This window comes from Sinocyclocheilus grahami, unplaced genomic scaffold, assembly GCF_001515645.1.
Source record: "Sinocyclocheilus grahami isolate Dianchi unplaced genomic scaffold, SAMN03320097.WGS_v1.1 scaffold31.1, whole genome shotgun sequence".
Lineage (NCBI taxonomy): Eukaryota > Metazoa > Chordata > Actinopteri > Cypriniformes > Cyprinidae > Sinocyclocheilus > Sinocyclocheilus grahami.
In genome coordinates, this window is record NW_015505210.1 from 1,005,026 (window position 1) to 1,030,871 (window position 25,846).

The 25,846-nt window shown below is 37.3% G+C and overlaps 2 protein-coding genes across 2 annotated transcripts in view; one reads left to right on the forward strand and one right to left on the reverse strand.

The window, feature by feature from the left end:
- The first annotated feature begins 842 nt into the window (after positions 1 to 842).
- On the forward strand, positions 843 to 21,394 carry LOC107575779 (alpha-aminoadipic semialdehyde synthase, mitochondrial-like). Its single transcript, XM_016262111.1, has 20 exons — positions 843 to 884; positions 1,225 to 1,404; positions 1,739 to 1,915; positions 2,075 to 2,159; positions 5,075 to 5,142; positions 5,286 to 5,432; positions 5,582 to 5,660; positions 5,757 to 5,884; positions 6,538 to 6,605; positions 13,298 to 13,419; positions 13,523 to 13,652; positions 13,744 to 13,854; positions 14,684 to 14,792; positions 15,057 to 15,197; positions 18,159 to 18,326; positions 18,415 to 18,510; positions 18,628 to 18,743; positions 19,664 to 19,752; positions 19,954 to 20,130; positions 20,675 to 21,394. The coding sequence occupies exons 1-20, from the start codon at positions 843 to 845 to the stop codon at positions 20,791 to 20,793; spliced, it is 2,352 nt and encodes a 783-aa protein (XP_016117597.1). The 3' UTR covers positions 20,794 to 21,394.
- A 1,978-nt stretch (positions 21,395 to 23,372) lies between these two features.
- Positions 23,373 to 25,846, reverse strand: part of LOC107575789 (receptor-type tyrosine-protein phosphatase zeta-like) — a 76,278-nt gene continuing 73,804 nt past the window's right edge. Inside the window, exons 32-33 of the mRNA XM_016262120.1 lie at positions 25,616 to 25,751; positions 23,373 to 24,300 (exon numbers count right to left, since the gene is read on the reverse strand). Coding sequence (XP_016117606.1) covers positions 24,157 to 24,300; positions 25,616 to 25,751 — 280 coding nt within the window. The 3' untranslated portion in view covers positions 23,373 to 24,156. The remainder of the gene's footprint in view (positions 24,301 to 25,615; positions 25,752 to 25,846) is intronic.

Genomic DNA, 25,846 nt, shown 5'->3' on the forward strand with positions numbered 1-25,846 from the left:
CGAAAATAGATCCAAACACGGTGACTTCAACTTCTACCAAAGTCATTTTCTGGTAAGATATCTGTACTTTTACTTGAGTATGGCTTTCAGGTACTTTATACACCACTGACTCGGTGTCCTGTTATATGTTGATTATTGTTCTCACGAGCGTTCAAAACGACTGTAAAAATTGGGTTTACACCGAACAAAGGACAAAAACTTTTAAGAATATAAGGGGGAAAACTGATTTGTTGGTCTTTGCTCCCTGGCCAAGCTGGTCTCTGATCAGCAAGATGATCTCCTAGCCTGGCCAGTTTAAAATGGCCAAACCCCCTGTAAAACCAGCAAGCCAGACCAGGCTGGTAGGCCAGTTAAACCAATGGTGTTTTTCAGCCAGGAGTATTGAGATGCGTCTTATTTGCTTCAGGAACTTCAAATCTAGTTAATATAGCGGGGAATCTTTTATGAAGTTGAAGAAAGAAAAAACAAACAAAACTGAAACCGCATATTTGAGCTCGTCTGTCCTTGCGACCGCAGTATTTATAGCAGGAGGAGCATGCCAGGCAAGCGAAAGAAAGAAAGGGGAGGGGTCTGTGTTTCCTCACGCTACGCTACTCGGTCATCAAGCTGCGACGCGACGTCAAGGGCACGCGAGGAGGCAGATCCGCGCTCTGAGTCGGGATTGGTGGGAGTTAATCCAGGGCTCAGATTACTTCACCGAAGCGGAGACGGATTGGGTTTACACCGAACAAAGGACAAAAACTTTTAAGAATATAAGGGGGAAAACTGATTTGTTGGTCTTTGCTACCTGGCCAAGCTGGTCTCTGATCAGCAAGATGATCTCCTAGCCTGGCCAGTTTAAAATGGCCAAACCCCCTGTAAAACCAGCAAACCAGACCAGGCTGGTAGGCCAGTTAAAACAATGGTGTTTTTCAGCCAGGAGTATTGAGACGCGTCTTATTTGCTTCAGGAACTTCAAATCTAGTTAATATAGCGGGGAATCTTTTATGAAGTTGAAGAACGAAAAAACAAATAAAACTGAAAACGCATATTTGAGCTCGTCTGTCCTTGCGACCGCAGTATTTATAGCAGGAGGAGCAGGCCAGGCAAGCGAAAGAAAGAAAGGGGAGGGGTCTGTGTTTTCCTCACGCTACGCTACTCGGTCATCAAGCTGCGACGCGACGTCAAGGGCACGCGAGGAGGCAGATCCGCGCTCTGAGTCGGGATTGGTGGGAGTTAATCCAGGGCTCAGATTACTTCACCGAAACGGAGACGCAGGAGGACATCTCAGAGGCGTCTCTCATCATCGGTGTGAAAAGGCCCCCGGAGGAAAAGGTGTACCCCCACAAGACCTATGCCTTCTTCTCTCACACGATTAAAGCACAAGAGGCAAACATGGGGCTCCTAGATGACCTTCTTAAAAAGGTGAAAGTCTCTTTATAGAACGAAAACGATCAAGGAGAATGTTTAAACAGAAATCTTTTATCAAATAAACGCATTGATAGTGTTGCTTATTTAATAAACTAAATCATGAAATTAAATAATGGATAAATAAATTAAAATGGTAAATTAAAATGTAATCAGTAATCAAAGAAAGTTGTAACTCCAAGTTGTCTCCCTTCTGCTTTAATCAATTTCTATTTTTGTTCCCCCACATTTGGTGCTCTTAATGTGTCCTTTTCCCTCTTGCTATTTCTGGTATTTGCATGAATGAAAATCTTATCCGATTGAGTAGAATCAAGACTGTTTTTGTTTTCAGTACTATGAAAAAGCAGGGGCTGTTATCCAGGAGGACATCTCAGAGGCGTCTCTCATCATCGGTGTGAAAAGGCCCCCGGAGGAAAAGGTGTACCCCCACAAGACCTATGCCTTCTTCTCTCACACGATTAAAGCACAAGAGGCAAACATGGGGCTCCTAGATGACCTTCTTAAAAAGGTGAAAGTCTCTTTATAGAACGAAAACGATGAAGGAGAATGTTTAAACAGAAATCCGACTGCAATACTCTCTCTAGCGTCATATGTATTTGGAAATATTTATTCAGGACAAGCAGCTTTCACAAGATACTCATGTGTCATCATCTCCCTCCCTTTTTAGAAAATTCGACTCATTGATTATGAAAAAATGGTGGATGCCAATGGCTACAGAATTGTAGCGTTTGGGCAGTGGGCTGGTGTTGCTGGTATGGGACCTTTTCGATGGTGTCACACAATGTACAATATCATCTGAGTTAAAAGGATAGTTCATCCAAAATGTAAAATTCTGAGATCATTTACTCACCCTCATGTAGTTCCAAACTTGTATGAAAACAAAATGAAACTTACAAAAACATTTAAAGGGGTGATTCACTGGTTTTTTTCTAGGCTTGATTGTGTTTATGGGGTGCAGCCTAACATGTGTTAAAGATAATTAACATATGATGCAATCTAAATTTTTCCTTTCTCTTTGGAGTGTTACAAGCTCTTGGTGCATAAAGAAGATCTGTAAAGTTGCAAAGACTAAAGTCTCAAATCCAAAGAGATATTCTTTATAAAAGTTAAGAGTCAACCACGCCTACCTAAAACGCCTCGTTCTAACACGCCCCCACATGTCTACATCACGATGTGGGAAGATTTGCATAGCGCCGCCCAAATGTTCACGCAAAGAAAGAAGGCGTAACTTTTATTCTTGCTGTAGTATTGTTGTTGCCGCCACCGCCATGTCGTGAAGGCACTGTGTGTTTCGTTGTGAAAGCGAAACTACTTTGTTTGGCCTTCCAAAAGAGGACGATATCCGTTTCGTCATGCTTGGAGCTTATCCGTGCTGGTCGCTGAGGAAATACATCAATTTCTCGCTGTGGATCGCCGGATCGGCTTTCACCGTGGACGAAGCATGAAAAGAATTTTAAAAGGTACAGATTACTTTAATATTTATAGCAAAATAGATTAATATTCAGATGTGGAAGCGGCAGGATGTTTCTGTCTCCTATTCTCGGCTACGTGCGCTGGAGAGAAAGGGGGCGACTACACCAGACCTCCACAATGATATATTTCATACCCTCAAGAAATACCTGTGAATGCGAATTAAAAAGTCCTCCTTCCTTTATTAAAGCAATTAATTCAAGCACAATGGTGTCTGGTCGTCAGACAGTGTAATCTTAAGTAAAGATATGCTCTTGTTGGCATGTCCATCGGCCATTACTAGTTCTTTTTTCTTTGTAATAATTTGAAATACTTTCATATAATTTTCATAATTTATGGAATTCGTTATTGTAATTTCCTCTCGTTCTCATCATTTAACTGGCATATTAGCCATAAAAACATTGGTATAATGTTCACAATCATCTATTTTGTCATTGTAACAAAATGGTGCTATAAAAGACGTTTTTGACTGTCACTGCTCATTACTAAAGTTCCTTCTTGCAGTTTTAGACATAATAATGATGCTAAAATATTAACAGACATCTATTTTGCCATCAAAAAATAGTGTAACTTTCTGCCCGCCACATTTATCACACAATAACAAACTGATATACACTTAAGGATATTAAGTAGCAACAAATGATCAAGTTTTAGTCTTCAAACGATGTAATTTTGGGTGAGAATATGCCATCATGCCTTGCTCTTGTTGGTATATTCACCTGCGATTGCAGAAGTTTTTGTGATTTTAATTTAGGGCCTTTCGCACCGCTTTAGTTCCAGAACTAAATGTACAGTACTAAAGTCCCGGGACGATTTTGCATGAACTATTTCCCAGTACCATTTAAAGGGTTTCTATCGCACCGACAGTGTGTACTAGGAAGTGACGTAAGCCAGTCGACAGCGACGTCATTTGTGAGTGGTGTTCAACAACGGAAACAAAGAAGGGCCCTGTGCCAAATGGCACCCTAAACCCTCGTGGGTCTCCTCTTGAGTCCTCACTTTCGTGACATAATGCCGCTTTGACTGTCGGGTAGAAGTCTGCTGCGGAGCTCGTACCAGTGCGGGCTTGGCAGTAGTGCGGATCGAGGGCGCATAATGGCCGCAAAGGGGGCACTCGCGAGCACCCATCTGAATGCTAAAATGACAAATGGGACACCCTTATAGACTTAACGGACACGCGTACGTGACGGCCATTGTAAGCCCGTAAGACATGAAGTGCACATGAAGTGTTCCATTTGGAACAGGGCCACAGTATGGTAAGGGGCGTAACATTTCCATCACACGCTTGAGGTATTCGGCCAATCACAACGCACTGGATAGCTGGCCAATCAGAGCACACCTCGCTTTTCAGACCGATGAGCTTTGTAAAAATCGACGCGTTTCAGAAAGGCGGGGCATAGAGGAGAAACAATAATGTACATTATGTGGAAAATAATGTGTTTTTTAAACCTTAAACCGCATGAACACATTTCATTACACCAAATTATGTTCTTTTTTAGCAACGTCACATGACCCCTTTAATACAGTACGGCAACCGCACGCGCTCTCATAGCTATAACGCTTCTCATAGCTATGTGAAAATAAGTGTATAAATGGAACAATTCATTGTTGGAGCTGAGCTGGTGATCTGAATCAGAGATTGAGAGAGAGAGAGAGAGATGCAGCAGAGCAGGGGGACACGAGGAACAGGATTGAGAACCGCTGCTTTAGAACATTGATTTTGAATCTTGTGAATGCATTAAAATAGTTAGAAGACAGAATCACGATTCATATATGAATAGATTTTTACGTGCACCCCTAGTTTTCTCTTCCTCTTTTCTAAAGCAGCGCAGCATGGCCTCGCCCCCTTTGTTGCATGTTCCTGGGGGCGGGGTTTGTCTGGGTTTGTGATGTCACAAACCCGGGAAGTAACTTGTTGTAGTCCCTACCAGCCGTTTTTATAGGCATTAAACTGCCAGAATTTTAAAAGACGATATCTGCGTTTGCATTGAACTTTCAGCGCCGCAACTTTGAAGATATTGTTTATGCTCAAACAGCAACATTACACACTAACTAACATTAAAAAAGTGTAATCACAATGAACCACCCCTTTAAAACATTAAAAAAATCTTAGCAACTCCAAACTTTTGAATGGTAGTGCATGTCTTTAAATTGTTCCCCTGCTCTAAGTTTAACATGTTGTCTGTATTTTTTACAGGAATGATTAACATTTTACACGGCCTGGGTCTGCGTTTTCTTGCCCTTGGACACCACACCCCATTTATGGTATTCGTTTTTAAATTGCACTAATTTTGAATTGCCACTTACAATATTATATGTGGTTCTCAGTTATTAGTTCTTTATTATTTATTGCATTTTCCAGATTTTAAAATATTTACGTATCTGTTTTTATATTTGTCACTTGACAGCACATTGGTATGGCGCACAACTACAGAAACGTCAGCCAGGCCGTCCAAGCGGTGAGGGATTGTGGGTATGAAATATCCTTAGGTCTGATGCCCAAGTCCATTGGTCCTCTCACATTTGTGTTCACTGGCACCGGCAATGTGTCCAAGGTAAGTGTGCACTTATTGTTGTGTAAATTGGTTTATGAGATGCTGTAAGTGCCTCAAACATGTCAGTGTAGCGCATGTTTACATTGAAAAACAGAGAAGTAGGAGAAGGAATGCTTGGTGTTATAAAAATGAAAATGCTTCTTCTCCAGGGCGCCCAAGACATTTTCAACGAGCTCCCCTGTGAGTATGTGGAGCCTCATGAATTGAAAGAAGTGTCAGAGAGTGGAGGTATTTCTTGTATTCCCTGATTTTTATGGATACACATAAGGTGTTTGCAGTAATTGCATTTTGTTGTGCATGCAAATTGACTAATCTGCTTTGCAGACATGACCAAAGTGTACGGCACGGTGATCAGCAGACACCACCACCTGATAAGAAAAAGCGACAGACTCTATGACCCCCTGGAGTACGAAATCCATCCTGAGCTTTACACATCTCACTTCAGGGAGACCGTAAGTAAATATACCAGGCAGCTGATTGGTTCGCCCTCTGTCTACGACTTAAAGGAATAGTTCACCCAAGAATTTACATTTGTTGAAAATGTAACCACCCTTAGGCCAGCCGGGATGCAGATGCAGACTCAGAAATGTGTGGAAAAACTTGAATCAGAGCTAAATGGGCGGCATTTCAACTGGAGCCCATCCACACATCCATTGATTTTCAGTATGGAACTAAAGCTGAGAAATCTGAAATACACATTTCTGTTTACTTTGAGGTGAGGGGCCACATCTTAGATCAGTAGAGATGTAAAGTTCATTGCAGCACCGAATGGAATTGCGAAAATAATTCATCTTTCCACACATACACTGCTGTTCAAATGTTTAGGGTCTGTAAGATTTTTGTAGTGTTTGAGAGAAGTCTCTTTTGCTCGCCAATGCTGCATTTATTTTAGCAAAAACACAATCAAAAACAGAAATATTCACTTCTGAATGGTACATAACCTTGCATCATATTCATGTGGCCATATTTCAGGAGCCAGGTGCTTCAGAATATACCATGGTGCATATCTAAATGCAATACCACTTTTTTGTTAGCATCTTAAATCTATTTAGTGCATATTGCAGTAGCAATATTTGTATTACATGCATTGTTTTTCTCAATCTAGGCTGTAATTACATCCAATGGGAAGTTGACACCAAAGTTTGAATACATCCAGAAACTTCGAGAAAGGAGGTAGGGGATGCTATTTATTTCTGTGAAGTCCGTTCAGTCCAAAGCTCTTTAAGGGTTTGAGTCTGTTTTGTCTGATTGGACAGCTGTCCGTAATGTTCTTTTAACGTTGCATTGGATGATATGCTTACATGCTGAGGATGGTGTGCTCATTCTGAAGATTTCTTCAAAGGTTGAAGGACAGGTAAAAAACTGCCTTATCCCAGCTCTCAACAGTCTGTAGCCTTGATATGCTCTCTTATTACTCTAGATGAAACTGCTTTGTTATGCCTGAATGTAGACTCTGCTTATATGCAAAAGATAAGAACGCAGGGCTGATATGTCAGAAACTACACACAGAAGACATATTAGTGTGGTGGTGGAAAGAACACTATTGTAATTACAAACAGAATTACATTTGCACACATCTTAGGATATAAAAAAACAGCAAGTTTCCGCACACCATTATGGTTTAGAAAAACACTTAACACAAAGCATGTCACAATGATTTTGATGCTTTTGAATAATAATTAGGGTTGGGTATCGTTTGGGTTTTTTACGATAACGGTGCCAAATCGATACTTTTACAACGGTACCGGTGCCTAAACGGTGCTTGAACCGATACTTTTTTTAAAAATAGGATGGATTGGCCATTATTGAGCGCTATAAACACATTTAATGTCGGTTTCATTTGCGCAGAAACTCCACATGTGCATCACAGAAGGAATATGACTCAGGAAATCCCTATACTCTTTGCTAATATGGACAAAGGCATTGCTATCGCTGTAACTGCGTAAACGGAAGATATAAACGTTTTGAATGATAAAACAAAGACAATAAACACTCGACTGCGACAATGTATAGTTTATCTGTGCCATCTTTAGTATTTTCATCATAATTAAGGACATTTATAATCCATTGCTAATCGAGATAGGCTTTTTACAGTATAGAACATATTTTCCGCCTCATTCTGTGACACGAAGCCACATCAGATTACAAAAGGAAGCAGTTGTGGAGTAAAAACGTTATAGTGTTCTCTTTTGTTGGACAACAGGTTTAGAAACGCTTCTCATTGTAAGTCATTACAAGGGAAGCTTAGCTTTAGTAGGGTGACCATATTTTAGTTTTTCAAAAAGAGGACAGTAGGAGGCGGGTATGGAACGATATTCCGGACAATGGTTGTGTGGAGAGGTGTTCAGGGCGGGTGCGGGGTGTCTTTTCAAACCTGCAGTAGAACTCGTTCAGATCGTCTGCCAGGTGTTGATTCTCCGCAGTGCTGGGGGATGGTGTCTTGTAATTGGTGATTTCTTTTAGACTTTTCCACACTGATGCCGAGTCTCTGGAAGAGAATTTAATCCTTATAAGGAATAAGGAGAGATGACTGACAAGAACATGCTGGAGTATCTTGTAAGATGTGCTCCCTTTACACAGATTGCGAAATCGAAAGTGAAAGTAAACAGTGCAAACGCTTATTCAAAAATATTTAAATGCACCGCATCCTGAGAGCGGCTCCCTGATGCGCCAAAATTATACACAATATTAGAATGTTTAAAGGAGTGGACACGAAAATCGCAGGAGCGAAACACATGTTGCGGGAGCAGGCGGCAATGGTCAGAGATTCAGTGGGGATTCAGCAGATTTTTGTAGGTCCAAAAAGAGGACATGTCCGGGGAAAAGAGGATGTATGGTCACCCTAGCTTTAGGCATTTTAATTTAAGAATGTTTAGCTTAGCTAGCTAAAGGTATCTACCTGCTGCCATCAGAGCAAGTGTAATTACTGCATTCACGTACTCCTCGGATGCTCTCATTTCCCGAGTTGTGCTTTTAAGTCGGAATGTGAAAACAACGTGGACACTCAAGTTACTACAAAAATGTGTTGGATATGTATTATTAGAGCTTTCCGACTTGCGTTCGTGAATTTTCTCAGTCGAGAAATTATTTTTCACTTGCGGTGCCGGTGATCCCGACATCCGCTTCGGAGAACAAATATTTCAATTGATCTCTCAAGCATTTAAGTGGCACCGAAATCTGTGTTCTGATTCGGTTCTAGTACTTACCGGTTACATATGGCACCGGGTTTCGGTACCCAACCCTAATAATAATGTAAGTGTTTCTGTAATATTTTAGACTAATTTGTAAACTCCCAATGAAACCGGTATGAAACAAAGCCTGTTTAGCTCAGTTTTGTGAGGCTAATGAATTTCCCAGAGTTTGAAACATTAAACCTTAGTAAGTTCATACACTGCAAAATTAAAGAGAAAAAAAGACGTTGGCGGTGTTTGTTTTGTTTAAACACAGGTTTCCTGTGCCCAGGGTGTCCCCGGGTCCTTAAAAATTCTTAAAATGTCTTAAATAACATTTTCCTAATATAAGGCCTTAAAACAGTGATGGGCAAACTTGGCCCTTCCAGGCCACTTTTCTGCAGAGATTTGATCCAACCCTGATACGACTCACCTGCCTGTAGCCTTCTAGTAGTCTTGAAGACAATGATTAGCTGGTTCAGGTGTGTTTGATTAGGGTTGGAGCTAACCTCTGAAGGAAAGTGGTGTGGAAGGGCCAAGTTTGCCCACCCCTGCCTTAAAAAGTCTTAAAATTTCTTAAATTCGGATTCGATGGGTCTTAAATATTTTTGGTCACATTACCACTAAAATATCTTCAGTCTGACGGACCTAATGACTTTACAATCATTGGACAGACCGAAGATTTTTTCTTCCCCGTGGTAAGTTACTGCGTCATCAGAGAGAATTGCAGTAAGTTAGCAGAATACAGAATACAAGCTCGCGCTGAGGCTCATTCTGTTTGTCTCGAGACTTCAGAACAAATGAGCTTGACAGCACACATAAACTCACAAGAAACACACTGAGGTAAAAATTCAAAATGTTCAGTTTATTCATAACATGATATAGTTAAGTAACACCATGACAAGTGAGCTATTTTGCTCAATATTCTCACAATGCAAAAAAAAACATTCAAAACACCTACAGAGCGCACGCATTACGTGAAGTCTAGTGCGCTCTTTCACTGCATGATTCAGTCTATTAAAATACATTCAGAATGATCACAAATTCAAGACATGGGGGCAGAAAATGTGTATATTTATACCACTTCTTATAGTTAATCAATTTCACACGGAAGAGTGCCTTTTTTTTCTCCAAACAATTACCATATACAAATGTAATATTTATTTTTTACAACAGTTCAATAAACTAGAATAATTCAACTGTTTAAATGATTCGTTCAGTCGCAATGACTCACTTATTTACAGTGACTTGCTGCCACCTACTGGCGGTTTTAATTTCACATTTAAAGTATCTTTTCATTTAAATCATTTCAAATATCAGTGTTTTATGTTTAATATATCAAAACATTATTTATGCATTTGTAACGGCAGGTTAAATGCATTCATGTTCTGCATTAAACCGTGTGTAAATACTTCTAAATGCCACTTCAGGTGCAGCTTATGTCCGGATTGCAAAGATGAATTGTGTTGATACTGATTTAATTTGCTTGGTAACAGCCCAAGTGTCTTATTATTCTAATTGACTGATTAAATGTAAGAATTTGACTCAAAAGATAATGCACACTTATAGAAGGCTTTATAAAGGTAAAATGCCCATAAAAGGTAAAAATCTATTTAAACTTATTGGAAAAGATTAATTTCTATCTGACCACCACACAGAATATGAAGAATATAAAACACTTTAGGAGTCAGCTGTCCACGAAAGTCCTTAAGATACCAGCATGATAACACACTCAATCAGTTGAATGAATGACTCAATGACTCACTCATTAAGTGACTTACCACAACTTACTGGTAGTTTAGTTGAGAAGTATGTTGAAAAGTATGCATTTTTCCCCTCAACATTTCTTATTTATATATTCATAAATGCATAAAAAAAAATTAATCTCATAACAAATGTTATTGCAGTTGTAATTATTGTTATTTGCAGTGTAAATTATTTAATCTGACTGGTAGCAGCCCTATAGTGTATATTGAATTTATTGATAAATTGTAATTTGTTTAAAAATAGGCCTAAAGTTAAATAAAAATATGCAGATTTAAGTATGTAAAAGCTGATAGAACACTAATGAAAATATTGCTTCAGAATAAATAGTTTACTCCATCAAAAATCTCAGTGATGCAGTTATTTTGCAGGGATATTTTGTATGGAATATTGTCTGCTGACATGAAAAGTTCGCTGTATCATTTATTACAGCAATGATATTTTGTTTTCTTTTTCATTTATACACATTAAATATTACACATACTGTATGTATGTAATAAAATGTGTGTTTCCATTACAGGTTTAGGTCCTAAATTTCATATAAGGTGGTATTAAAAAGGTCTTAAAAAGTCTTAAATTTAACTTGTTCATGTCTGCAGAAACCCTGTGTGCCTCCTTCTGCACTGCCTTAAAACCTTGCTTGGCTAGAGTTCACGTCCGCTGAGTGCATTCTCTCATGGGTAGACAATCTTACTCTCTCACTGCAGCCACAGTCTCTCCCACTCGCTCTTTTTCTTGGGATTTTTTGCATTCCAGAAAAAGAAATCAGTACACCGTTTCTTAAGTTCAATTATTCTCCAAGGTAAGCTTCTTTTTCACGAGCCAATTCATGGCCATTAATTGATTTATATCATGTTTTTAAATTATTTTCAATAAATGGAATAACGCATTCCTTTCATTTTTTTTCCTCATTCAAGACCTAATCAAAGCTTCCTTTGCTTTCTGCAGTCAACACGTCTTTCTCAAAACACTCGCTCTTTTGTGTTGTCTCTGTCTCATTCATTGATGAGGAACCAGGTTGACAAAACATTACACTGAATTTGCAAGTCTGTTTCTGTCCCTTGTGGTCTATACTTAATGGAGCCGCCCACAAGCCAGCATTGACCTTCATTTAGTCAATGGAAAGCTTTAAAGACCCACCATTTGACTTGTTTTGATTTACTTGTTCTTGTCCTGAATGAAAACCTTCTAAGAGAGCCATTGTCTCTTATCTAAGGTCATCTGATTGTGAGATAGACAAAATATGGACAAAATTATTGTGTTATTAATTTGTTTTAAATTAATTATTTTTAAAAATTAAATTCATAGTTAAAAACAATTATATTCGGTATCATAAAATTCTTATAATACATTTTGTTTATTAAATGTTATTACATTTTAGCGTTGTAGAAAATTATTTATTCTTAATTTTCATTTATTATTTTTTAAATGTTAAGTGAATTAAAAAAATAATTATTATTTTTTAAATGTTATTACATTTTAAAACTAAAATGTAATTTTTCTACCACTAAATATATAAATTAAATATTTTATAGTAATATTAAAAAGTAATTATAGAATTAAAAAAAAAGATAAATAAATTATAACTGCATTTTTATAACCATATTATAAATATAAAATAACAAATTATTCAAATTATTTAAAATATTAATATTAGAATTATTTCATTTCTTGTTTTTTGCCATTGCGTCACTAGTCAATGCTATTTTTTTTAAGCATCTTACACCACTGGCTTTGTGATTTTAAGATGCCATGTCAAGTGTAAAAACACGTCTCGAGACCCCAATGATCTGTTCTGTCTCAACATGGTTTTGGCAAGTCTATATATTTTAACTAATTAGTTCTCTAATCCTTCAAGCAACCCACAGATTTTGAACATACAGTATATAGTTTTGCATGTTCATGTAATAAATTGTCTTTTATCATTTTGCTGTTGCTGCCGATTTATAAAAGCCAAAAGCCACTGTAGCAATATATAAGCACCGCTCACACAGAAGTCACATTCAAACCAAGCAGCGAATCCATATGACCGACTTGTGAAAGACCATTGTGAAATCTGCATAGGGAAATCTTTCACCCTCATGTGATATTCCTGTTCGTGTGGATTAAAATGACTGGATTTTACCTGTATATATTTGCCAGACAACAATAAATGTGACTGCACTTTTACAGTGCTTTTTTAATTTTTAATGGTTTAGGGCTTTCATGCTCCTTAACACCCTTTAATTGTCGTAAAAATGACTGTAAGGCCAAGCCGAAAGTTCCTATTTGATATGAAAGTGTGCCATATTATGAACTAATGCACCTAATTATGAGAGCTTTTAGATATAGCAGTAAAACCCTGATCTAAAACACATTTACTGGTTATGAATGTCTAGTTTAATGGTATTTTGAGAAAGGCATGCAGGTGGTTGGGGGTTAAGTGTTAAGTGTTACATTTTTGCTCATGTGCCGCATCAGATCCAATTAGACTGAGCGACGGGGGTGCTTGGATCACGTGTCTCCCAGGGGACTTGCGGAGCGAAACGTTGATTCAGCAGCCCTCTTAAACGGCTTTGATTATATTCTGAATGGAGAACTGGCTGATCCAGAAGTAGATTTGTATGTTTTCCTTCAGTTTATTCGGCACCCTCTCTGCTCCTGAAGTGTCTTTGATCATTTCTGTGTGTTTTTGATGTTTTACTCTTGTTGTAAAAAATGAAAAATAAATTTTTGGTGTGTTTTAAATTCAATTGATCTTATCTCCTGGACAAGCCTACAAGATCTTCCTGTGTTCTTTTGCTGGTTTTGCATCCCTTTCAATCGGTTTAAGATCACTATCCAGCAGGATATGTTTTGTGATTTCACAGATTGCTTGGCCAGTGAGAGAGTGTGTGTGTGTGTGTGTGTGTGTGTGTGTTAGTAGTAATGGCTGTACCATCTGGCAAACAGGGAATCGGAGCAGATCTTAAAGAAAGGAGGAATGAAGCGGGTGCTTTTGCTGGGCTCAGGCTATGTGTCTGGGCCAGTTATCGAGTATCTCACCAGGGACGCTGGCACTCAGGTCACAGTGGGTATGTTCCCATCGCAAAATCCTTCTGGAATGCGGTTTTACTGCAGTGTAGAATTTACAGCCGTAGTTCTTTAAAAAAATCTTGTGTGATCTTTGCATTGCAGCATCAAATCTGTTGAATCAGGCTGAGGACATGGCAGCCAAGTATCCCAACACCATCGCTGTGATGCTGGACATCACCCGCCAGGAAGGCCACCTCGAGTCTCTGATCAAAGACCACGACATCGTCATCAGGCATAATCATAAACGTCATTCACTAAATGATCTACTTTAACGTACACTTTTAAAGCTAATTTTGTCTTTTCTTGTTGTTTTTGTTATCTAGCATGCTGCCGTATACGTTTCATCCACAAGTAGCTAAGCAATGCATTAAAATGAAGGTGAACATGGTGACCGCCAGTTACTTGAGCCCAGCCATGAAGGAGCTTCAGAAGAGGTAGGAAACTTCCTGTTTCTTAGAACACTATTTAATTTGAAAGTTTCATTTTAACTTCAACCAGAAATGAAAGTTCTGTCATCGTTTTCTTTCTCATGTTGAGGGAGAGGAAAATCCTGTTTTTATTTTGTTTGTTGTTGTTTTTTTGTTTTTTGCTTTGCTTTTGTTTTGGTTTGTTGTGTTTTTGTTTTGTTTTATTTTGCTTTGTTTTTGTTTTGCTTTTGGTTTTGTTTTGTTTTGGTGCATGTTGCACCAATTTAATTTAGTTGGTCTTTGGTCTTTGATCTTGATTTTGAGAACAGTATTTGTCAAATATTAATAAGCAGTGAAGCAGTTTTGTTCAAATACTATATCTAATATTATATATATTTTTAAGAAATAATAAAGATTATTATTATATTATAACTACTTAAAGATGAGGATTTTTCTTAATTATAAAAAAATAATTTTCAGGACAGTTGTAACATCTACACATTTTTGAATTTATGGTCCCCAAAAAAATATCAAAATGAATTGTAATGCATTAACAACATGCTCATCATAGAAGAGCATGTCCTAAATTGATAGGACAAAAAATTAGCATCATGTTATTGATGCAACCGTTGCAAATAAATTGAGATGGTGAGTTTTGTGAGTGAATCATTCAGACTTTTTTCAGTTTTGTCAACTTTATAAATTTTTTTGTGTTTTGGAGAACTGTCACTTAAGTTCAAAACAGTTACTGAAAGTATCTTTCTCTGACCTTGTCGGATTTTAAACTGCCACTGGTTGACATCATTAATATACTGTATGCATGTGGCTTCACCGTGATTGGCTGTTCTTTCCCAAGTGCCGAGGATGCTGGCATCACCATCGTCAATGAGATGGGTCTGGACCCTGGCATTGATCACATGTTGGCCATGGAGTGCATCGACCAGGCCAAGGCAGACGGTTGCACTGTAGGTATTGCATGCATGCACTTGTGTTTGTTTACCAGTTGGATGTGTTGATGGGTATTTGCGATAGAGTGACATACTGTTGCACCATTGGTGCACTCATCACCACGTCTGGAAGACATATTGACAGACCTCAACAAACGTTCACGGCATCTTGAATGTTCATTTTTGCTTGGTTAGTCAAGCAGAGCATTGTCTTCATGAACATTTGCTCAAATCACATAGTTCTTGTAGTTACTCCAAATTTCAACCAGTGTTTCTTGACAGGTGGAATCGTACAGCTCTTTTTGTGGTGGTCTTCCTGCCCCAGAATGCTCGGACAACCCACTGCGATACAAGTTCAGCTGGAGTCCGTACGGTGTCCTGCTCAACACCATCAGTCCAGCCATCTATCTGAAAGACAATCAGGTGATACAGGCTGACCTCAAAAATCAACTCCACAACTCTGAAGTGTCCAAAAATCAGCCACCCTAAAGCCTTATAACAATATAATAAAAACATCTAGAAAACTTCGGCAACTGCAAATCAACGTCATAGCAACCCCCAGCACACTTATAGACCTAATGTAGCTCCACCCCTTTTCAGCGCTGCACTCATTATCCATTTGTATTTCCACAGCGTGAAATTAAGTTTGTACGAATTTATGAATGAACCACTCATTTTAAAATTTTCCCAGTCTGCTGACATTTGTTATGACATCTGCTTAATGCCTGGTTCAGACTACACGATTTTGGCATGATCTGCTTGATGTAGGTTGTTGTGGGGATTCGTAAACGACAATGGGCATCGGGATACAAGATTCAGTTGTTTCATCTCCTGTAGTGTGTCATAGTGGACGACAACCAATGCTACATCTGCAGTGCTTAACGACATCACCGCAGAAAGACCGGCATGTTTTTTTTTTCCATCGTCCACGATGAGTTCCGTCACGTCTTTGACACTGGCCAATGGGAGCACAGAAGCACCTTTGTACATGCTTTCAAACAAGCTGAAACGAAAGAGAGACAATGGTATTGGTCCTGCTAGGTGGAATTTTACAATGGAGGAAATGTTCGCGAAGCTATGGCAATAATACTCCTGCATTTATGATGTTTCCTCTAGGGACTACCGCAATCGAGTTAAAAAAAAGGTCAAATAAAAACGATTTGCCTCAGTAATAAAAGCCACTTAAGCCTTGTTCAGACAGTATATTATCATTTTCCACTTAACTTGCACTTCACAACACAAACTTGTTTCTGCAAAGACGTTCATCAGGTTTTCTATAAATAACCTCTGACGTGTTTGTTTTATGTGGCACAAGAATGTGAAAAAGCTACGCTAAATCCGATCTGAGCAATCAGACCGAAACGGATTTCCAGAAACGTGATTTGAATAGGATTTCAAACCACATATGAATGTAGCTTGAAATGGATTTGTAAAAATCGTATTTCATGTAATTTTTTTTTGCATGTTCACACATGCTAAATATGATCGGATTCCAATCAGACATGCACAAAAATCTCATTTGGACTGACCATCTGAACAAGGCATTAGAACACCTCAGAAACCACACAGCAACACCATAGAAAACACCTAGCAACCTCATAATGCAATAAAGCCACTTAGAGCACCTCAGCAACTGTATAGCAACGCCATAGCAGCCACCGAGAACAGCCTAGCAACCTCATTACAATTTAAAAAAAAAGCAACTTAGAAACATTTACATTTAGTCATTTAGCAGACACTTTTATCCAAAGCGACTTACAAATGAGAAAAGCCTCAGGAACAGCATAGCAACGCCATAACCACCCAGAACAGCCTAGCAACCTCATATCAATGCAATAAGTCAATTAAAACACATCAGCAACTGCATAGCAACACCATAGCAGACACCTAGCAACCTCATAACAATGCAATAACAGCCACTTAGAACACCCCAGCAACCACATAGCAACACCACAGCAACTAACCAGAAAACACTAGTGACCTTATACCAATGCAATAAAACTGATTAGAAAACCCCAGCAACTGCAAAGCAACCACCTAGCATTATAAAAGCCAGTGCAACAGTATACCAATGCCATAGCAAATATCTAACAACCTCACAATGCAATAAAAACTACTTAGATCATTTCGGCAACTGCATTGCTGCGCCTTAGAAACCACCTAGAACAGTACAGTGTTTTCTCCAGACTAGCATGTGACGTGTTTGTTTTATGTGGCACGAGAATGTGAAAAAGCTACGCTAAATCCGATCTGAGCAATCAGACTGAAACGGATTTCCAGAAACGTGATTTGAATAGGATTTCAAACCACATATGAATGTAGCTTGAAACGGATTTGTAAAAATCGTATTTCATGTAAATTTTTTTTGCATGTTCACACATGCTAAATATGATCGGATTCCAATCAGACATGCACAAAAATCTAATTTGGACTGACCATCTGAACAAGGCATTAGAACACCTCAGAAACCACACAGCAACACCATAGAAAATACCTAGCAACCTCATAACAATGCAATAAAGCCACTTAGAGCACCTCAGCAACTGTATAGCAACGCCATAGCAGCCACCAAGAACAGCCTAGCAACCTCATTACAATTTAAAAAAAAGCCACTTAGAAACATTTACATTTAGTCATTTAGCAGACGCTTTTATCCAAAGCGACTTACAAATGAGAAAAACCTCAGGAACTGCATAGCAACGCCATAACCACCCAGAACATCCTAGCAACCTCATATCAATGCAATAAGTCAATTAAAACACATCAGCAACTGCATAGCAACACCATAGCAGACACCTAGCAACCTCATAACAATGCAATAACAGCCACTTAGAACACCCCAGCAACCACATAGCAACACCACAGCAACTAACCAGAAAACACTAGTGACCTTATACCAATGCAATAAAACTGATTAGAAAACCCCAGCAACTGCAAAGCAACCACCTAGCATTATAAAAGCCAGTGCAACAGTATACCAATGCCATAGCAAATATCTAACAACCTCACAATGCAATAAAAACTACTTAGATCATTTCGGCAACTGCATTGCTGCGCCTTAGAAACCACCTAGAACAGTACAGTGTTTTCTCCAGACTAGCATGTAAGGATGTGGTTTGTCTGTTCAGGTGATCAGTGTCCCTCCTGGCGGGGCTCTCCTGGATGTCACAAAGCCCATGGACTTCATTCCTAAAGCAACCACCTAGCATTATAAAAGCCAGTGCAACAGTATACCAATGCCATAGCAAATATCTAACAACCTCACAATGCAATAAAAACTACGTCGATCATTTCGGCAACTGCATTGCTGCGCCTTAGAAACCACCTAGAACAGTACAGTGTTTTCTCCAGACTAGCATGTAAGGATGTGGTTTGTCTGTTCAGGTGATCAGTGTCCCTCCTGGCGGGGCTCTCCTGGATGTCACAAAGCCCATGGACTTCATTCCTGGTTTCAACCTGGAGGGCTTCCCCAACCGGGACAGCACCAAATACGCAGAGCCGTATGGAATTGAGTCCCCACGCACGCTCATCAGAGGAACTCTGCGCTTCAGGGTATTCGTGCTAATGAGATGTAAAGATGAGTGTAAGCTCAGTGTTGCTCCCATGCCTGTGCATCATCATGTACCGTATGTGTCTGCAGGGCTTCTCCTCTGCAATGAGTGGCTTCGTCAAACTGGGACTCATCAACACTGAGCCCTGTCCACTGCTGGGACACACGGCTTCTCCGGTCTCATGGGTATGGATTTATGGATCTTTTTTCCATTATATTCATGAAATGTATTTGCTTGCATGCAAATATATACTATTAATACAAAATAATAGTAATATAAATGTCATTGTGTCTCGTACACAGAAAGAGCTTCTCTGTAAGCAGATTGGCTTGTCCACATCTGTGAGCAGCAGTGTCTTTGAGGATGCCATTTATGAGCGGATCGGACGGGACGACTTCAGAATGCAGAGTCTCAGATGGTGGGTCGAGGAATTCACTAACAATGTTTTATAGACTTCCATTACAGTACATACTGATAATATAGTGCTTGGCAGTAACTGATTACATGTTATCTGAAGTACACAATCAGATTTAAAAAATGTTTCACTTGTAATTAGATTATATTACATTTTAAAATGCTCATAATCAGATTACAGTTTCTTTTTATGGATTACGATTACATGATTGCAAATTTGATTCTCCCTTTTTCCTCTAAGTTTTACGTTCTAAAAATCCTTCTGTATGTCATTTTGAATACAGTGAGTATTCACAAAGTATAATGGCCATGTAAATGTCATGAACATTAATATGCAACACATGTCTCTGAATTTGTGGACAAAAGCACCTCTTTAGTCAATTACACCACATATCAGACGAATAATTACACAAGTTACTAAACACTGCCGATGTACAAACTGACAAAAATATTTACAAACCTAGAAGACTTTGACCATGTCATTGCTGTTTGATGTTTGTTTATGTGATGCAGGGATTCAGACCTCTTTAACCTAAAATATTTACTTGAAGTCCAGATAAGATTTAAAGCTATTATTTCAGTAATTTAATAACAGATTTGTGTGTTTTCTGGTGTCTTATATTTTATTTCTCTGTTTGTTTTTTTTATCAAAATTAATTAATTAATATTGTAGTTATTTATTTAATTGATGTAGTAAACATCACTTAGAACAACCCAGCAACCGCATAGCAATGCCATAGCAACCACCTAGCAACTTCAGTGCAATAAACACCATACATGCTTCAACACATACAATATTATATAAATCATATTAGCTCCAATAATACATTCTTTTAATTATTAATAATGTCTTCATAATGTCTTAATATTTATGAAAGTGTAAGATTATACAGTATAGCTGACTAACTGGATGACTCGCATCAGGCTCGGGTTGCTCAGTGAAGAGCCGGTTCCTCACGCCGAAACCATCTTAGCAGCAGTTGCTAAGCATCTGGAGGCTAAACTGTCTTTCGGTAAGGAGTCAGTTCCTCTTTCTTTCTTATGCCATTCTGTCTTACGTCATAAGATTCAGAGAGCTTTGAAGATTCAGCATGTGTTCCTGAAGGTCATCCATCAGGCATCACAGACGTATTGAGTCATACACAATATACACAAACCTGAAGTCCAGCTGCACATAAATGAATGTTGTTTTTGGATCGTTTTGTCTGGTGCAGCTAAAGGCGAGCGCGATATGGTCATCATGAGGAACGACGTCGGAATCAGACACCCAACTGGCGAGCTGGAGACCAAACACATCAGCCTGGTGGTTTACGGGGATCCCAATGGATACTCAGCCATGGCTAAAACCGTGGGCTACCCAGCAGCCATTGCAGTTCGTATGGTGCTCAACGGTCAGTGCAACTCGACTTGAATATGCACATTTAACGGCAAATGTTACAAAAATGTATTTTATTTAGATATGCACCAATATATAAAACTGGGCCAATACAGACTATTTATATTTTGAATTTAAGAAGTGATATTTTGCCCAAAAATCTACATTTTACAAATATAACAATGCATGTTGTATTTTAATTTAACATTTTATTTTATTTTATTTGTATTTAATAACAGGTAGACCAGCTTGCAATAATGTGAGGTCCCATGATCATTTGGCCATCATTTATTGGCTTAAATATATATTTTACTTATTGGACCAAAACCAATAACATTATAAAGTCACAGTTATTCTCTGATACTGATATATCAGTGATATTTCATGAATCCCTCGTTTCATGCCACTGTAATTACATCAGTAGTTCGTATTGTTCCTAATTATTAAAATATAACATTTTAAAATATATTTCCAGGATGTAAGTAATTCCACACAATGCCCAGACGCTGCTCTTATAAAGTCACTTTGACTTAATGTGAATGTGTGACGTCCCACCGCAGGTGAACTGACCACTAAAGGACTCGTGGTGCCGATGACGAAGAACATCTACAGTCCGGTGCTGAAGAGACTGCAGGAGGAGGGTCTCCAGTGCATCACCAAGAGCACCATATCAGAGTAACCACACACCTTAAGATCTCAAAACTCATTTCTGTGCCACATGTGTGTAATAAAACCCAAACATCCATTACCGCACATATTCCACAATGAACGCTTGCAGATCTTCAGAGTGATCCAACGGTTAGTACTTGTTTCCAAACTTAAATCTAAAAGTAGATTTACACAGTCTGTAGTTGTTTGTATTAGTTGACAATGGGTGTTCATTTTTATCAGTGTCGTCATAAATTGGGAGTGTAAATAAACCCCCACAAAGCACTTTGACACAGAACCGTCCCGTTTCCACTTCCTGGCATTGAAAATGAACTTTATACACCGTCAGTATTTTCTTACCCTTGTATGAAAACATGAACTTCTTTCTCAGTTGAGTTCTAAACAAGCAGTAGCATCATATTAATGCAAAACATTGTCATGTTGAGTACTACTGATAAAATGATCCATTTTCTGTAAGACTTTAACATCGTCAACTGAATAATTCTTAAATGTGAAAACTTGGCACTGTAGTGAATTGTTTCAAAAAAAAAAATTCACATTATAAATGTGAATTAGCATAAAAATCATTTCTAAACCATTTTAAGCATAACATGTCCAAAGAGTTTTTAAAACCAGCTTTTGTCCAATAAAACATTTGCGTTTTCTTTCATTGTTTTATATATATATATATATATATATATTTTTTTTTTAAATCAGCTTTTGTCCAATAAAACATTTGCGTTTTCTTTCATTGTTTTATATATATATATATATATTTTTTTTTTTTTAAATGTCTAAAATATTGTTTGTCATCTTCAGTAGACAGAAATGAGAGGAAATTACCCTTTACCCCCCTCTTTTATTACATAATAATGTGTATATATATGTGTGTATGTACACCCAACTTCCGATTAATATATATATATATATATATACATATATTAAAAATTAATACTTTTTATTTACCAAGGATCCATTAAATTGATAAAAATTGACAGAAAGACATCTATTTCCATTTCAAATTAATACTTTTGTTGTTAATTAATACAGTTTTTTTTTACTTTTTCATCAAAGAGCATCTGGAGAGAGAGTTGTTTTAAAACTAGCTTTATCCAAACTTTTGTGTTTTCTTTCATTGTTTTATATTCCTCGTTTTTCTTCAAATAAGCATCTAAAATATCATTTATAAAAATATAAATGTCATAGACAAAAATTTGAGAAAATTAGCTTTCACCCCCCTCTTTGGCCCTTGTTGCCCTGTGGCAGCCATAAACACAGTCTGCATTGTTGGTGGTGTGGGGCCATCAGTGCGGTCACTATTAAGTAGGCCACCAAGCGCAGGATAATTGGGGCTGTACTTACTAGAAGTTAAAAATGCAAATGAAGCTACCAGTAGCCCCTCAAGACCATGTCTGGCCATTTGACCCATATTTTTGTGTAAATTACCTTTTGTTCTTAAGACTGGATTAGAATTGAGGAATAATTACAAGCGATTCTTCAAAGGGATTATTCCATAACTCATGTAGCTGTCATCTTCGTCACCAAACCCTTAAGCCGTGGACTTATAATAATCGGTTCCTGAAGATGCAGTGGCTTAAGGAGTGATCTGATCGTTGCCAGAAGTACCGTCTCGATGGCTTAAGCCAAGATGAATTTGAGTAGGGCTGAAGCAGAAGTTAACTGAAAAACAACCCTATTTGGTGAACGTCCTTAAGGAAACCTGTCTTTGTTCTCTTTTACTGACCTCCTGGACAACATGGAGAACTGAAGGACTGTTGGTTGGTCTTGGTTTTGGTGGTTTGGCAATCAGGATGCCGAGGTAACAAGAAAAGCAAGTTCAGAATTAACAGCTGACACGAGCCAAGCGGCTGCTGTCTGGAGACTGTAATCAACACAAGTCTGTCCTGAGGGCAGATGAAAACCAGAGTTCAATATCACATTTTGACTCATCCCTTGTTTTTAAAAATACAGTGAGGAACCTAAAATGAAAGTTTAAATGCAGAAATTCGTAGCTTATGTTTGTTTTTATTTATTTTATAATGCCCTGACATTAATTTTTAATTTACGTAAGTAATCTTTTTTGTATCAATAAAATAATTTTTTATTTTATATTATGCACATTGTATATAACACATTTTTATTATTTAATGTACATTATAAAAATTATATAATGTAATCTTGCTCTCTATAGAGGGTGTCAGATTTAAAAACTATAATTATATATATATAATCTTATATTTAAATAAATATATTAGTTGAGGGTTAAGGGTCAGAATTTTAAAGAAATTAATACTTTTATTCAGCATGAATGCATTAAATTGATCAAAAATGACAGTAAAGACATTTCAATTTCAAATAAATGCTGTTCTTTTAAACTTTTTATTCATGAAAGGATCCTGAAAAAAAAAAGATCAGTTTTTACAAAAATATTAAATACACAGAAAAGGTCAGAGAGCGATTTTAACATGAAGCTTGCTAGTATGCATATTGTTTGCTTTGTGTCTACATTACTGAAACGGTGACAATTTTAACATTTGCAAATTGACCTCATTCTTTTTTTTTGTAAGTGCCTTGCTGATTTATTTTTTTTCCTTTTAAAAAAGAGATTAGGGGTAATGTGGAAAATATTTTTGTGGTGTATTAACATTATTAAACAAACTATTCCTTTTAAATATATTGTCAAAAAACAAGAATTATAAAGTCTAAGCACATGAAATATCCCAGCATAAACAGACCAGTCTCCTCGCGTGCTTTCTTGTTTGGTTTAATCCTACGAACAGACAAAAACATCTTGTACAGCTAAACAGTGTCAGTATGTAATGCATCATCTTACGTCAATAACAAAACAGAGAGGCATCAGAAATATTAAAACATCATTTCAAATGTGACTAAATTATTCAAACGCAGCCATGTCTTGTAAAGCACTAGTGCCTCAAATATAAAATTCTAGACATAAATAGAAATTTGGTCCATCGACGTGGTTGCTGTAATATTATTTACACATTAGAATATTATTTCCTGCCCTTTATCCATGACTGATTTTGCCACTTTCTTTGTATATTTGAATGAAAAAACTGTGGCTGAAATTCTACTTTAAAAAATAGACTAATAAAAAACAGTCTTATTAAAATAAAAATGGTGTTTTCCCTTTTAAACAAGCTTTTAAGCAAATAAATATGACTCTATGAGAAGACATTAGTACGTAAGACATTAGCACAAGGTGGCGATTTAAGAGAGAAACAATGAATAAAAACATGGAGTGTACAAAGGCACACAGTTAATGACAGCGCTGCATCCAGCAGAGCGCTATCAGTCCAGAGATGGACTGGGGGGAAACAAGAGCATTCTTTGATAGAAAAACAAGTCTTTTTCCTGTGCCGGCTCGTCACTATGGTTACACCAAAGATTCCAGACTCTCGGCCGCACTCGAGACGCCTCCTGGGACCGTGCTGTTGTTGTCTGAAGACTGAAACGCTCGCTCGTCTTCTTGGGTGCTGACCAAACTCAGGATGGCTTTGTAGAGGAACTGATACTGATCCTATCCGACCAAAAAAAATGACAAAATAAAAAAAAAACAAGAACATGTTGGTAGTTTGACCACCGCATCCCGCTCAAAATATAAAATTTTCCCTTGTGGATTTGAGTTAATTCCACCTCAGGGCAGAATTATTAATGACTGACTTTTCCTCATCAGAACGGCTGCCAACTCCAGATAGATGGAAAAAAACACTTAATTTCTTTTCAAATGTCTAAATGCCAATAGTCTACAGACACATGGAAAATCCTGAAGTTACAAAAATAAATATCATAAAATATAAAAAAGCACATACTAAAAAATTTTTTAAATCACCTACATAATTTTTAACAAAATATATATATATATCTTTAAAATAACCCAATAATATAGATTTAAATTGTTGTTGTCCCCCCCCCCCCAAAAAAAAAATTTAAAAAACTGTTTAATTTAATTGCAATTTTGTTTTTCTGAGCAAAAAATAAATATCATACATTTTCCCCTGATTTACAGAAGAGACCCACTAAAATGTAATTCAGTGTAACAATCTTGTTAGGCATATTTGCAACAAAAAATCAATTTATGACATTAAAAGACTAATTAATTTCACCCCAAATACTAATTAGTTGTAATTTTACATTTTTAAAAGTTGCCATTATCCTAAGAATTTTTTATTCATTTAAAACACAAATTTAATATGCTCCCTTATTCTTTTATATATTTTAATGTACACGTCAGAATAAGCATGTTGTTTGAATTTGTACATCAATATTGTGTTACACAATGACAATGTAACATTATTTCAACCAAATTTTGACATTTTATTCTCCAAAAACTTATTTGAAACCTTAAAAGTAAACACTTTACTTACATTTAATATGCTTTCTATGGACATAAAATCACTTTTGTAAATTTCTTTTGATGTGGACATCTTAATGTCTTTGACCCATATACATATATATATTTATTTATATATAGTTTGGCCTATAAAGTAACGCAAAAATATAAATATTTATATTTGATACATGTATTATCATTTATCATATTTTATACAAATTACAATTTATATATATATATATATATACACAATATATATTATATCATTTAAAATGTCATATTTATTTTATATTTTATATGTCAAAAAATAGTTGCAATTTAATGCATTTTTATATTAGTAAGCATTAAATATAGTATGTATTTATGTATGAGCTCTTTTATAGTTGAAGATTTATATAGTGTAAATATCATAATTGATGTATTTAGGAGTGTGTTTGATTGTGTAATTACAAGTGGAAAAAAACAAGTTGTCTTGAATGAAAGCATGCAGATGAACCCTCACAATGTCAGAGAAGACTCCAGGCCTCATGAGGTTGATCATCTTGGCCAGCATGTAGACGTTCAGCACACTCTCGGCTTCAAGCTGCTGCAGTAGAGTGAACAGCGCACAGAACGTTCCAGCCGTCACACCACCACGCCTGCAGATACAGCACAACTCACGCCTTCAGAAATCATCAAGATGTAGAGATTATTAAACAAATCCATGATAAAGCATGTTCAGTTCTTAACCCTA